This window comes from Patella vulgata, chromosome 4 (genome assembly GCF_932274485.2).
Source record: "Patella vulgata chromosome 4, xgPatVulg1.2, whole genome shotgun sequence".
Lineage (NCBI taxonomy): Eukaryota > Metazoa > Mollusca > Gastropoda > Patellidae > Patella > Patella vulgata.
Genome location: NC_065882.2, coordinates 44,027,107 through 44,041,509, shown reverse-complemented (window position 1 = coordinate 44,041,509; position 14,403 = coordinate 44,027,107). Strand labels below are relative to the sequence as shown.

Sequence of the window (14,403 nt, the reverse complement as noted above, 5' to 3'; positions counted from 1 at the left end):
AGTAGCTAACTGTCACCTGTCCTGTATTATTTTGTTGAGAACAACATCGCCTGCCCTGTATTATTGAGGACAACATCAACTTTATCTTGGATGGTCAGTCCACAAGGATGACCAGACTGTGTTTTTTCTTTAGTTCTGATCCTCCCCCTTTAAATTCAGCACAGGACTGTTCATACTATACAGGGCAATGTCACCTAATGTTTATGTCATGTCATTATGAATAAACTTTTATAAATGAAGATACTTAAACATACATATGTTTATATGGATAATCGAGACTAACCTAAAATTTTCAGTATATTCTATTTACGTTACGTTATCAACTCTTTATCTATATCCAATCTCCCACAATGCCCCTTTAATCATGGCTTTACATACTGTTTTCTCCATTTTGAGAGAAACTGAGAGGGTCATCCTTTTTCACAGCTATATATAGGAAATTATAGCACGTGAATTCATGTATTGCCTGTCAAACACAAGACAAACAAGCCAACAGTGGGGCCGATGTTCCCCGCCGAAATCCCAAAATAAATAGATGACACATATTTTAAAATTAATAGCACAATAGCACAGAATCAAGATTATCTTGTCCCAAAGCATCGACCAATGAAATTGATTAGCTCTGCTTAGCTAGAGCTCGAAATGTTATTCATTGAACTCAGTCAAGACATTCACCCAATGAACATCTACATCAAGTTTAAACATTCTAACTCAATTAAAAGCAGAGTGGTTATGTTCCAAAGTCTTGACCAATCAAAATTGCTTATTGCTCCTTAGCCTAAGCAGAAAATTCTCACCATCGAACTTAGTCAAGGTAATGATATAATGAATCTATATTCCGAGTTTCATCGCTAACTTCATTACAACCAAAGTTATTGTGACCCAAAGCATCAACCAATCAGATTGCTTATCTCTGCTTACTGTAAGCATACAATGTTCATCATCGAACTCCATCAATCAAGGCATTCACCTAATGAAAGCCTACACCAAGTTTGGACATTCTACATCAATTAGAAGTAGACTTATCGCTCTGCTTACCCTGAGCAGAAAATGCTCATTATCGTACTTAGTCAAGGTATTGATGTAATAAACACCTACACCGAGTTTGAACATTTTAACTCAATTAGAAAGAGTTATTGTGTCCCAAAAAGTGTGACGAACAGACGAACCCATTTTCAAAGTCCCCTGCTTTCTTCGAAAGGCGGGTGACCAAAAAAAAAACATTTCTAGCAACATGAGCAGATTGGTTGAGTTTGGATGATCCCATCTGTTAAAATTCCATATTAACAACAAACAAAACTGAATTAACTTTCTATTTACATTTATTTTCTTATGTGATTTGATGAGAAAATGACTTAAAAAATGATAAAATTTATTACAAGTTAATCAAGTATCTAATCTCTTACCAGCACAATGATAGAGGTTAAAAATACTGATATCAAACAAGCACTGACTGTATACTTCAATAAAGCATGTAATAAAATGTGTATTAGATTTAGAAATTCAATATAGACATGTTTATAATATACAGTAGAAAAAAAAAAGTTAATAACACAAAAGGATTTCTTTTTATTAATCACCCCAAGATAAAACTGTCTCCATTTGGAAATATCTCTAACAAATACACACATTTTTGTTGTTATTGAGGGGGGGGGGGGGGGGGGGGGGGGGTGTCTATAACTCTAAAGTAGCATTCCCACTCCCCTGGTAATTGGAAATGGAATAGTCCTTATGATCAGATATGAATTAATGTAGTGATTAGACCAATCAAGAAACCATGCATATTAAAAACGTAAAAAAAAAAAAAGCAGTTGGTGAACTTATATTATTTTGTAATGAAACCTGACTAGAGTGAGAATATGAGTTGTAATATTTCAAAAAATTTATGTCATATCCATTAGCATCTATCCTCTATTACAAGTAATACCATATAAAATATGTAATGCCTTCAGTTGATGAATACAGTTATGAGATATTTGTTCTGTAAGTAGTTTACCAAATTCAATTAATATATACAAGTACATATAAAGACCACATTCTTTTCATAAGATATTTTTATTGGATTAGTAAAATATTGAGCTCAAGTATACACTAATACTGTCCTTCGACAATACATAATCTTTTCTTATTTATAGTGAAGGTCATCATATGGGGTAATGTATTTTATTGTGGTGTAAAGTACTAATCACATAATGGTAGGTTACAATTGTATGACCTTAATAATATCCTATTAAAAGGGCTCTATTCTTTTTTTTAAAATATAAAATAGAGTTTATATCACCTGTTTGTATGAGTTAAAATTGAAAATGATACAAGTTTTATTACAATTAACCTACCTAAACTTTTTGAAAAAGATTTATTACAAGACAAATTTTAACCTTGGACAAACACCTATAAGGTTAGCCATGGTTAATGTACTTTTAACTATGACAAAACAAATAGAAAGCGGTATTTACAATATAACCTAATAGCAACGTGTGCGTATTAAATGATTTATACAATAAAATTCAGTGATACTAAACACACACATATTTATATTCAACAAATAACATGTTTTATTACCATATATTCCTCTAGAAATTTTATCAAAATATCCAAGCAGTTTCAGTCACACACTTAAATATACTCTCCCAAATTAAAACTAAACAAATAAACCCCATCATTCTCTTGTTCATAATAATGCCAGTTTTGTTCCCATAACATGTACGTTTTGCCATATTATCGCCTCTCTCGAGATCTATCACGATCTCTACCTCTATCTCTACGATCTTTGTCTCGATCTCTGTCCCTTTCCCGACCACCATCTCTATCCCGACCACCTTCTCGATCTCTATCAGAATCTCGATCTCGTCTTCGGCTACTAGATCTATGAGAGGTTCTTCGTAAAAAGTCATCCACATCCCTTTCATACTGAAATTACAAATAATTGTATTACATAAATTTGAGGAATTTTGAACCAAAACTGATCATTTCTATATTTATCGCTCCATACACTCATGAGGAAAGAAGAAAGTGTCAATATGGTTACATCAGTTGATTTTTTACTTAATACCATGAAATGAAACAGGGTTTCATGCAGTGATGGTATTTCGCCCGTATATGCCCAATCGGAAATCAAGGTATGGTGAATAATATTCAAAATCCCAAAATTAATATACCACTCAACCCGATTATCGTTGAAAATAGGCTGGATTGATTTGGTAATTAAGTGATCAACGTACTTATGGGGTTATACCGCCTATACTCTATACACCAACAATTATTACACAATTCATCAATCCAATCCTAAACAGAAGTCATTGCTTCTCCTTTGTCGGGATATGTATCAATCCAATGAGAGTGATTATAAATTTAATCTACGTGACTGACCCATGATTTCCCCATTGTCGGATGTTTTAGTCTCCTTGATGTCGACCGACAACATGTAGAAATTAGTCATATATTTCACATATCCTAATAGCACATAACACCCCAAATCAATATGTATCCGATAACTTGTCTGCGATATCACTTCGGTGGAAGTGAACGTTAAATAAAGCACACACACATATCTGAAAAATACGACAATGCTAACTCTGTTTATGATCACACCCGGTTATAGTACGATAACTGAAACGGTAGTAGAAATCTCGCGAGATGCGTGATACTATGCAATGAAGAAAAGATTCTATTTTGATGGCATATTCTCGGATTTATGATCATATTTTGAATGGGGTATATCTTTTTAAATAAAGAAATAAGTACGCGAGGAAATGTTGACGAATATGTCGATTGGAATAGTAATTAATTGTTTTAGACGATAGCGCATGCTCGAGTCGAATGCTATTATTTAGCAGATCGTGTCACTCGCATGATGTTGTAGAGCGATGTTTACCGCCAAATAAATTTCGGGATGTAATTTTTTTACCCTCCATATATAAGTCGAAACGGAGTATAAGACGAATGCCGGACTTCAGCTGAAATATGTATCGACTTATGACCCGAAAAATATGGTAATTTTGGAGGAATTTGAAACATGCAAGAATCGGCAGTAGTCGGCACGCTTTCATTCTATCGTATTACGACATCACATAATTTTGTAGGAATAATACTGACATAAATCCGAATACCGTACAGGAATTAAATATGAAAAATAACGAGGTGCATCTATTATTTATTACAAACGAATTTTAATATTGTATTGACACATGATTTTTGTGTGTGGTCTAAAAACTGCCAGCTTAAATAACGATAAGAGTTATGACCCTTTATTTTCGGTAAAAATGTCCGACAAGAAAATTTTTGAAATCCCATCACTGGTTTCGTGTCCTACTTTTCTGAACCACCAAGTTTGAGGATGACGGGCATACACCATGCAGTTTGCCACTAAAGAAATTTTGCCTGGACAGTGGAATTTTAACAGTCAATGTTTCTTTTACTTACATACCACTAAGTAGACATGTCCATGTTTTTTTGTACCATCATAAGACTAAATACTGACAAGGGGTCACCCGGCTGGAAGTCCTGAGAAACTTTCTTGTGTGATATTCTCTCTTGACACAAATTTGAAGTGTGGAGATCACTAGTAATTTACACTGCTCCACTGAATGTAGTGGTGTACTAAACTAAAACGTATAACTTCATGGTTCTCAGTCTCTACACAGAATAAGGTCTCATATATATTTAGAGCGGCTACTGTCTGATGGGCCCTGACTTCAAATATTTTCTCTGTTATAATAATAATACCTGTCTCATTGATCGCTTAGCTGATTCACCACTTCTAGATGTCTGTGGTGGAGGGTAGTCTGTACGAGTTAGGAATTCTCGTGGTGTTCGATTATATTGATGTCCCGGATACACTTGGGGTGGCTCAAAATATCCAGGGGGCTGAAATGATATTACAATCAAAGTAACATAGACAAACACGAAAAATTAGAATTGACTTCAACTGTTCAAAGATTTGATTATTGTTCACTAAACAAAATATCAAATGTAGTCCCCTATACATTTAAAACATTTGTCACAGTAAAGCCCAGTGGCTGAAATGATACATGTATAGAACAATCAAAATAACGTTGACTAAAAAGAGGAAAATTAGAACTGACTTCAATCATTTAATGATTTGGTCATCGTTTGCTTAGCACAATAATAGATAAAGTCACCTATACATTTAAAACTCTTCTCAAAAGTAAAGCCCTGTACACCAAGGATAATTTGTCAGCGATTTTCCCCAATCATTGTTAAGTATACTTAAGAATGCACGCTTGGATATTGAAGATGGTTTGTTTAAAACTCTCATGGATGCCACTATATTTAACCTTGAGTGAATCATGGAAAATCATTTACATGTGCAGGCTTTTTAGATTGATAGCCCACTACAAATGTAATTAAGAAATGAAGTATACTTACTGGAGGTCCGAACGGTGGCATTGGTGGTGGATGAAATTTACCATGAGCAAACTCTCGCATATAATCACTGTAGGACTGAAATTTTAAATATAATTCACTGTAGTAATATCAATCTTTTAGAGGCATTTAGTAACTGGATAGAGCAATAAACTATAACACATACTTATGGAAGAACAATTACTGATTTATTTGGGCAACATTTCGAAGAGTATTCTCTCAACGTTTTCAAGCAAGTACAGTAACAAATGTGTAGAGCAATTATATATAGACAAGCAATAACAACAATTCAGAAACCATGCATGACAACAACAAGATCAAAGGATTAAAAAACAACATGATCAAAGGCAATATACATATGACGGATTATAGGGGTAAATAATTTTAATTGGACAACCAATCATGACAAATGAGAAACCATACATGATGTGATTGGCTAGGTGAGGGTACATCAAGGGAATTGTTGTTATTGCTTGTCTATATATAATTGCTCTACACATTTGTTAATGTACTTGCTTGAAAACGTTGAGAGAATACTCTTCGAAACATCGCCCAAATAAATCAGTAATTGTTCTTCCATAAGTATGTGTTATAGTTTATTGTAGTAATATCATTACATTTCTTTTGATTAATTTTAAATTTAGAGGGCCTAATAATATGTCAAGATATATATGGAATTATTAGTATATGTGTAAAATGATTATTTAAAAAGAAAACACTTGGATCACAATTGGATTCAATCCTCCATGAAAGATTGACTAATACAGCACTTGCATGTTGTTTTACTGTACATCAATCTGATTAAACTATCAGGCTTCATTCATTGGATATTATTCATATTATATGAGATAGATATGTGAATAAATCAAATTGAATTATAAACATATAACCTACTTTTATTATCATGAACAAGTTTTCTCATGTCAGAAATCAGCCTTAATAATATAGTAAGAGATCTCAACTTATTTTATCCTGGATTTATTCTGAAAATAACTTACTCCATTTAGGAATGTCTCTCTTCTGACACCTGGTGGATTAAATCCTCGTGGTCCTCCTCTGCAATAACAAGTAATAATCATTTTGGGACTAACACATGGTGCAATTTTATTTCAATAATTCGCTGGCGCGTAGGGGTCTTTAGCAGTGGGAGGAAACCGGAGGAATCAGAGAAAACCCATGAGGTTGGACAGGCGACCCTACTCCCCGTCATGTACAACCGGGGAATCAAAACTTGACTCAATGACAGACCGTATGATACAGCGCGCACTTGCTAACCATTCGGCCATCCAACCCCCACGAAATATATAACAAATATAACCGACAATAACATCAATGTCAAAATAAATTCTACAATATACATGTACTTCTTATTTTAAATGTAATCAGATGCCTTCATCTTACCATCTATTCAGTAAAATCAAAATATACATACCTTTCCATTCGCCTAAAGCCTAAAAAAAAACCCAACAAAGACAATATATTTCACAGTATTCAATATTCACACAGATACTGTTTCAATGGAAATCTCATACAAGACATTGGACAATGTATGATAATGATAAAATAAAATACAATGAGGAGTAGAAATGAAATGAATGAAAGTTGGGCAGCAAAACGGGTCCTAATCCAGTAAATATCGTATTTTTTGTGGATACCTGTACCAAAATTGTTGTAATTGTAATTTCAATGGTAAATCATTGCAGCCCTAACTGATATTGTGCAAACAAAAACTAAGTCATGGTAAAGTTTAAAATAGCAAGAAAATTTTGTACAACGATCATACATGTACTAATTATGCTTACCATCACGTTCATAATCATTTCTCATTCGTTTTCTACGAGGCCCATCAAAAAACTCTTCACGTCCTCCAGGTCGACGTCTGAAATGTAGCCAAAACAATATGTTTATTTGGGATCCTCTGTGTGTGTAGTTTTTTTCTTTTCACTTAGCTATTGTTTTAACAGAATGATCAAGAACTTTTCAAGCATTTCTGTATCTCATACATGTTTATGTTATGTAATGTACTGTGCAATGTATGTACATGTAGATCTGTAATTTAAAAAAAAACCAAAAAAAAAAAACACTCTCTCACTAGTCTCACCAACATTATGTCATTGTATTCAGATTAACTTACAAATACAAAACTTGCTAATTAAAGATATACACAGGTTAATGGTTTCAGGTCTCATCAGTCATTTTGAGATAAAACATATGTATGGTAAGTTTTATTCTAAGGTTACGTCATGAGTGCCATTCCACAAAGTTTGCAACGTCTGTAGCCTTGTAGGGTCACAAAAAATTACATGCAATTCAAAATTTTGTTAGGGTTCTTCCTTAAGTCTCATGCAACAGTCCCACCATGTTTAAATAGATGAAACGGAATGGAGTTCAATGTCCTACTATTCTGCACAGACTGTGCAAGAAACTACTTTTTACTACAATTCAACAATTTGAGCTACTGTATAAGTGAATATAAACATAATGTAGCCCACAATGTAATTTGGTGAGGGGTTTTACTTTTTGGAGTGCTTTACATTTTTCAATACATGTTCCAATAAACATACATTATGCAAAAGCAAAATCTGCCTACTGCAGGTCTTTCTTTAGGCCTGAAATGTTATCTAAATTATTAATTACAAATTAATTAACTTATCCAGACCATAATCAACTCTCGATGTCATCGCTAGCCTGCGATATTTACTGGATTAGGACTGGATCTGCTGCTCAATTTTTATTCATGATTAAATCATGGATAATCAAGACTATGTTTTTTATCGTACTGACTAAGTCACTTTAGTAATGATGATTGAGGCTAGACCGAAAATTCAATCGCTAAATTCTCAGTTCAGAGTTACATGTAAGAGAAAGAGAAATGGGGTTTAACGTCCACTTGCCACTAACTAGGTCATTTGGGGACTAACACATGGTTCAATTTTATTTCAGTAATTCGCTTGGGAGGAAACCGGAGGACCCGGAGAAAACCCATGAGGTTGAACAGGCGACCCTACTCCTTGTCACGTACAACCGGGGATTCGAAACCACGCCAGTTGACTCAATGACAGACAGTATAATACAGCGCAGCGCGCTAACCATTTAGCCATCCAACCCCCCCCCCCCCCCACAGTTCAGAGTTGATTAATTTGACTGAAATTTTTAGCAAATTCCTTTTACATTATCTAGTTTCTATTATATGGAGAAATTCCAGCTCTTTATCTAATCTCCCATAATGTATCTTTAACATGTGGGTTGATTCACAAAGCAATTAACATATTACATGTAGATTTAATCAATTCAAATCTAAATATTTTAATTTGTAACAGTTGCAAAACGTGACAGATAAAATATTCCAGATATAATACAGATGTTGCCTTCACCAGTCATAATAGATATCCATGTAGCTATAGTTGGTGTTCAGCGTATCTTTGTAAAGAACCAGCAGCTGCCAGGCAGATACATGTATGCCCACATTTTGCAAGAGATGGATAGAGAATAAGCTAAACAAAGATAGGTTGCCAGCAGGGGCGGATTGGGGCCGGAAACCGGCCTGGGCTCCCGTGTCGGAGCGGCCCCTTTTTACTGACCGCGGAGCCCGGATGCGGGGGCTTTCCGCCGGGAAAATTTTGAAAAATGAACCCCAAATATGCGATTTGGTGGCATATCTTATTATAATCTCTGTCAAATAGTATGTCTCATAAATCAATTAATTTAGGCAAAAATCCCGACCTGCAAGTAATTTACAATCATCAACCTGTGAAATCATCATATCGTCATATTATGCAGGATTCCGAATTCCGGCCCACACCCAGCACACCCGGACCAGAAAGTCTATTATATCAGCTCATTCCAGACTCCAGTGATGGCGTGGCGGTCCGTTAAAGCCACCGCCCACATACAACATGATCATCATCGCTCCATGACCGGTCCAATACCCCACCCTCGCATATAATGTTCAGCAGAAAAAGGTTTTTTAGACAAATAGGAAAAAAAAATTTTTTTTCAGTTTTTTGTCCAACCGGCCCATCGGGCGATCGCCCGATGCTCCAATCCGCCCCTTTTGCCAGGTAACGAAACATACGCCCACAGAAGAAAAGTCATCTGAGCAGTCAACAAGAGTTGACGCATATGTTTTCTATTGTTGGTAATGAAACATTTATAATACACTAAAATCTGATTAAGAGTAACAACTCATGAAGTACATTAGAATTTATTTGGCTTTTAGTTCTACCCCATGCTAACGTTTAGTATACGAAACATTTAATATCGAAAGAAACCAAGATCTTTAGGTTATAAACATGTATTTCAAGTTTCATCAAAATCGGATCAAAATTGTGTCCTCTAGAGGGTCCACAACCTTAATATACAGTACCATATATTTACACTATTTGCGTACAAGGGGAGGCCATTTTGTACGGCAGGTTTGGTCCGATTTTCACGAAATTCAAACTCAGCCATTTTTAGGGTGTAAAGGTGATATATTCAAATGTTTTTTTAAATCGGATAAAAATTGTGACCTTTAGAGGGACCACAAGCTAAATTTTTTTTTTTTTGTACAATCAAGGACCATAATTCAGGAAGTTATGATCTACATGTAATATGCCTTAATATTGAAAGGAGCCAAGATCTTTGGGTAATAAATATGTATTTCAAGTTTCATCAAAATCGGATCAAAATTGTGGCCTCTAGAGGATCCACAACCTTGATATATCATATATTTACAGAACTTGCGTACGAGGGGCGGCTATTTTGTACGGCAATTTTAGTCTGATTTTCACGAAATTCGAACTCAGCCATCATTAGGGTGCAATGGTGATATATTAAAACGTTTTTTTTAAATCGGATAAAAATTGTTACCTCTTGAGGGACAACAAGCTAAAAATGTGATTTTTCATACAATCAAGGGCCACAATTCAGGAAATTACGATCTGATATGCGCGAATATGGAAAGGAACCAAGATCTTTTGGATATAACCATGTGTTTCAAGTTTCATAAAAATTAGATTAAAATTGTGAACTGTAGCGTATCCACAAGCTAAAAATATGATTTTTCGTACAATCAGGGGCCATAAACCATCGAAAAGGAACCAAGATCTTTGGGAGATAGACCTATATTTTAAGTTTCGTCAAAATCAAATAAAAATTGTGACCTGTAGAGTGTCCACAAACAAATTTTTGACGGACGTCCGGACAGACAGGGGCGACGACAATATAGGTCCACATGAAAATGTGGGCATAGAAAAATTTTGGAATACAAGAGAGGGGCACAGGTTAAGGTTACAAGAATCTTTTTTTTTTTTCTAAAAATTATTCTAATCTTTATCAAATTAAATCGTGATAATAAGGTAAGGCCTTCAAATAGTTTTTTTTATTTATAACTGCCCAAATAACCATTAGTTTTCTTTATATTTCCACCCATTTTTTGACACAGTTCTATTTCAATATTTTTTTTTATCAAATTGTACAAGTACATGTGTGCATCAACCATACGAATATCAAGGGAATGTGTACCTGTAATTTATAAATTTTGAGAAAGATTATTAAAATTTACAGTTGAAAATGTTGTTAATAACAAGAAATGACCAGTTTTATTGGCTAATGTCCCTATAAATTATAAACAACAATAAATGATAATGAGTTTGTTTTTTTCAATATATGGGGTAATCCCTGGCTTTTGTCTGCAGTACAACTATCTGTTACTAAACCCTACAAACAACAAATTCCATTTGTTGATCATCACATTCTTTTTCTATTTACATACTAGTGACAAATTGTTTGGCTATGCCAAAGCGGGGAAGACTCAATATTAAGAAAGACTATTTAGTATTATTAATCATATCTTTATAATTTTCTGCATTGATAAATTACTCATGAAATTCATTTGGTTGCTGCATACATATATATCAGAATAATAAATTATTGAAATTTAGTTTAGGATCAATTAAATTTAGTCCAAAATTTTGACACTGTTTAACGTGTAGGACACCTATAAAAAAAACATATTTAATGTCAACGTCATTATTGGTGCACTGCTTTTATTATCTTGCATTCTTGGCTTCATTTCTGACATAGATGATAACTATTCTATTTCAAACCTTTCTCTAAATAAACAACAAAACAAAACACCAGGGACCTCACTCCAGTGATAAAGGGTAAATGTACATGTAGATCAATATGCCGATTATGAAATAATCCTGGTGAGCACTTTCCTGGCAAGGCAATTCAATATTCTATTTTAATCTAGAAGACAAAATGTAATTGATTTGGCACATAAAGTACTAAACAAGTGGAATTTGGATTTTAAAGACTTTTGGTTGTTATATCCAAAAGTAATGTTTGTACAGCGTACAGTCTGATTGTGGATGAATGTTGTGTAAGCTTTCAGTATAATGTCAGATTGTGGACAAAAGTTGTGTAAAGTGTAATGTCTGTGGATGATGAACTTTGTGAACAGTGCAATGTCTGATTGTGGACAAAAGTTGTGTACAGTGTAATGTCTGATTGTGGGAAAAAGTTGTGTAAAGTGTAATGTTTGAGTGCAAATGAAAGTTGTGTACTATTAATGCCTGTGTACTCTGTACGTTGAACTATAAAACAAATGCTTGCTCTTGAAAATTCTGTCATACATGTATATGTATGGAAACCAACTCAAAAATACATGTTTGTTTAAAATGAAAATAAACACATACCATCATACCATTCACAGGCACTTCTGCAGCCATCAGGAATATTCCTTTAACGGCAGTTTATTTTTTTTTTATAAAGTCACACACAAAACACAGAATAAAAAGGTCCCAAAAGCTTGAACCTTACGTCCAAAACAATTCACCCTTAACACTTTTAAACTTAAGTTCATACCTTTTTAGAGCGAATTAAGCTCATTATTTTATCTTGTCCCTTATATCGGAATTTTAGTCCAAACGATGCACCATCACTTATATTTTAGGTAACCACAACTTAAAAATTAAGACTATGGTTTAGTCCCATTCTTAACTATTGAATTAAATGTAGTTTGTCCATAATAAGGTATGCTGATAGATGAAAATTTCCTTTGAAAATGTGTAGTTGCATGCTTATTTTTCAATGGTATTAGTCCATAAAATTAACGTAAAAGCGTTAATGCTGGTGGTGGAGGTATCTTTTTCAGCAAGAATTTTGGAACACAAATTCTATGTAAGAATAGTCCATTAGCTTAGATGTATTATCTCCACAGAGGGAAGAATCATGTTCATTATTGAGAAAATACCACTATCAATTAATTTACTCACTCATTATAAACACTAATGAGTAAATCAAAGTGCTTTTTAAAAACTGACACAAAATTCTTCACGTAAGCACAAGATATCGTGGACTGGATGAGGGTAAGTTCAAATACTTTACATTTTCTTGATATCATTAAAATTGGCCTGAAATATCTAGGTCAAAATTGTTCTTTAGAATATTTGTTGGACAAGAAATAAATACTTACCACCCCCACCCCCTTTTTTTTTTAACAATGTTATATCTAAACAAACATCTTTCAGTGTGACAGACCCAGTCTTACTATTTAAACTTAGTAATCCCCCAAAAGACTACTGATGAATTGAAAGACTGATTTTTAATAAGACAGTCAAATGAAGCCTTTCATTTGTTGAGTCTAGTTTCGATTTGACTTTACCAAGGTATTGACAACACTGTATACAATAAATTCAGGTCAGTCCTCTTCCGTAGTTACGTATACAGTCTATATCACAAGACACAATGATTCCTAACCTATTTAAGCTTCCTCTCCGAGCTGGTTGATATCTCTCTCGACTTTTCTCTGAATGAACGGTACGTTTACCGGATTTCACTATTTTTCTCGCGATTGTTATCAAATCAATATTATCATCAGCTGGGAATAATCGACACAGTGTTTCTCCACATGTTGGTTCTATTTCCTAAAAAAAATAACAAATAACCTTTAATAACAAAGTTTCACAGAACATACTAATTTGCCGATATCTCTAAACATACTTTAAATAGATTCAATCTTGATCACTTTCAATTCAAGTTTTCTACATCCCATAATTTCATGGAAAGTCATATCTCATGTACTTGGGGGTTAACAGCTCTTTCATCATTGCAAGTGTCAAGAGTTCAATCACCAACTAGCAGTAGGGTGGCCTGCCAAACTTTCTGGTATTGCCCCATTGCTAGAGAACCATACAGTACCTCTCCAATTTTAAGGACTAAAATTGTGAGAACACTGCGGAAAAAAACACAAAGAAATCACTAAGATTTCACGGTGAATTTTCACTCATTTGCGCCATGATGTTCTGCCAGGATTCGCTCGAAAACACTGTGTATCGCCATGCTTTCCCGCAAGGAATTTCGCAAGCTTTTCATCGCCTCCCTCCCCCGACTTTTTTACGGTAGCAGGAGTGTTGTTATTTCTCTAAGTATTACAAAATGTACACATCTATCGATGGCCAAAAACTAGACATGGTAAGAAATAGCTAACGTTTCATCGGGTTTATAGGTAGTGTATTACTTTCACAAGGTATCTTTGTTTACGGTAATTGTAAGTTTTACTTCCCTATGTAAAGGGGGCAACTTTAAAAAATTCGACTGAAAGAACGTTTGAATACATCATAATCAGTATATGTTCGTGATATCGCGTAAGAATACATGTATATACTCAATGTTTTGGAGCGAAATTAACCATGTGACATACTGTTGTGTGCACCGCAGAGTGATTGATGGCACTGTGCTGTATGGATGGTTAATTTAGATTAACTGAAATTGCCAGTAATGATGTAACGTGTAAAAAAAATCATCGTATATAATTTAAAATTTGGATATGATAGCAGCCAATGAAGACCAAATGATACGTTTAAGAAATTGTAAGTTGTTCATTGTTTGCATACATGTATAGCCCCAACATAATACATGTACGTTCAAAATTTTAACCGATATAGATTGCTGGTAAACATTGGGTTATTATTCAAACTGGCTTGTACGTTAAACATGTACACGTTTTCACGGCAGCATTAAAATTTATTG

At 34.2% G+C, this 14,403-nt stretch overlaps 1 protein-coding gene across 2 annotated transcripts in view; it reads right to left on the bottom strand.

Moving 5' to 3' along the window:
* Positions 1 to 1,304: 1,304 nt before the first annotated feature.
* LOC126818170 (YTH domain-containing protein 1) overlaps positions 1,305 to 14,403 on the bottom strand; it is a 30,762-nt gene continuing 17,663 nt past the window's right edge. For both annotated transcript variants that reach the window (XM_050545404.2, XM_050545405.2), the window contains exons 11-17: positions 13,132 to 13,298; positions 7,188 to 7,264; positions 6,818 to 6,836; positions 6,384 to 6,441; positions 5,389 to 5,463; positions 4,726 to 4,866; positions 1,305 to 2,910 (exon numbers count right to left, since the gene is read on the bottom strand). In XM_050545404.2, coding sequence (XP_050401361.1) covers positions 2,719 to 2,910; positions 4,726 to 4,866; positions 5,389 to 5,463; positions 6,384 to 6,441; positions 6,818 to 6,836; positions 7,188 to 7,264; positions 13,132 to 13,298 — 729 coding nt within the window. In that variant the 3' untranslated portion in view covers positions 1,305 to 2,718. The remainder of the gene's footprint in view (positions 2,911 to 4,725; positions 4,867 to 5,388; positions 5,464 to 6,383; positions 6,442 to 6,817; positions 6,837 to 7,187; positions 7,265 to 13,131; positions 13,299 to 14,403) is intronic.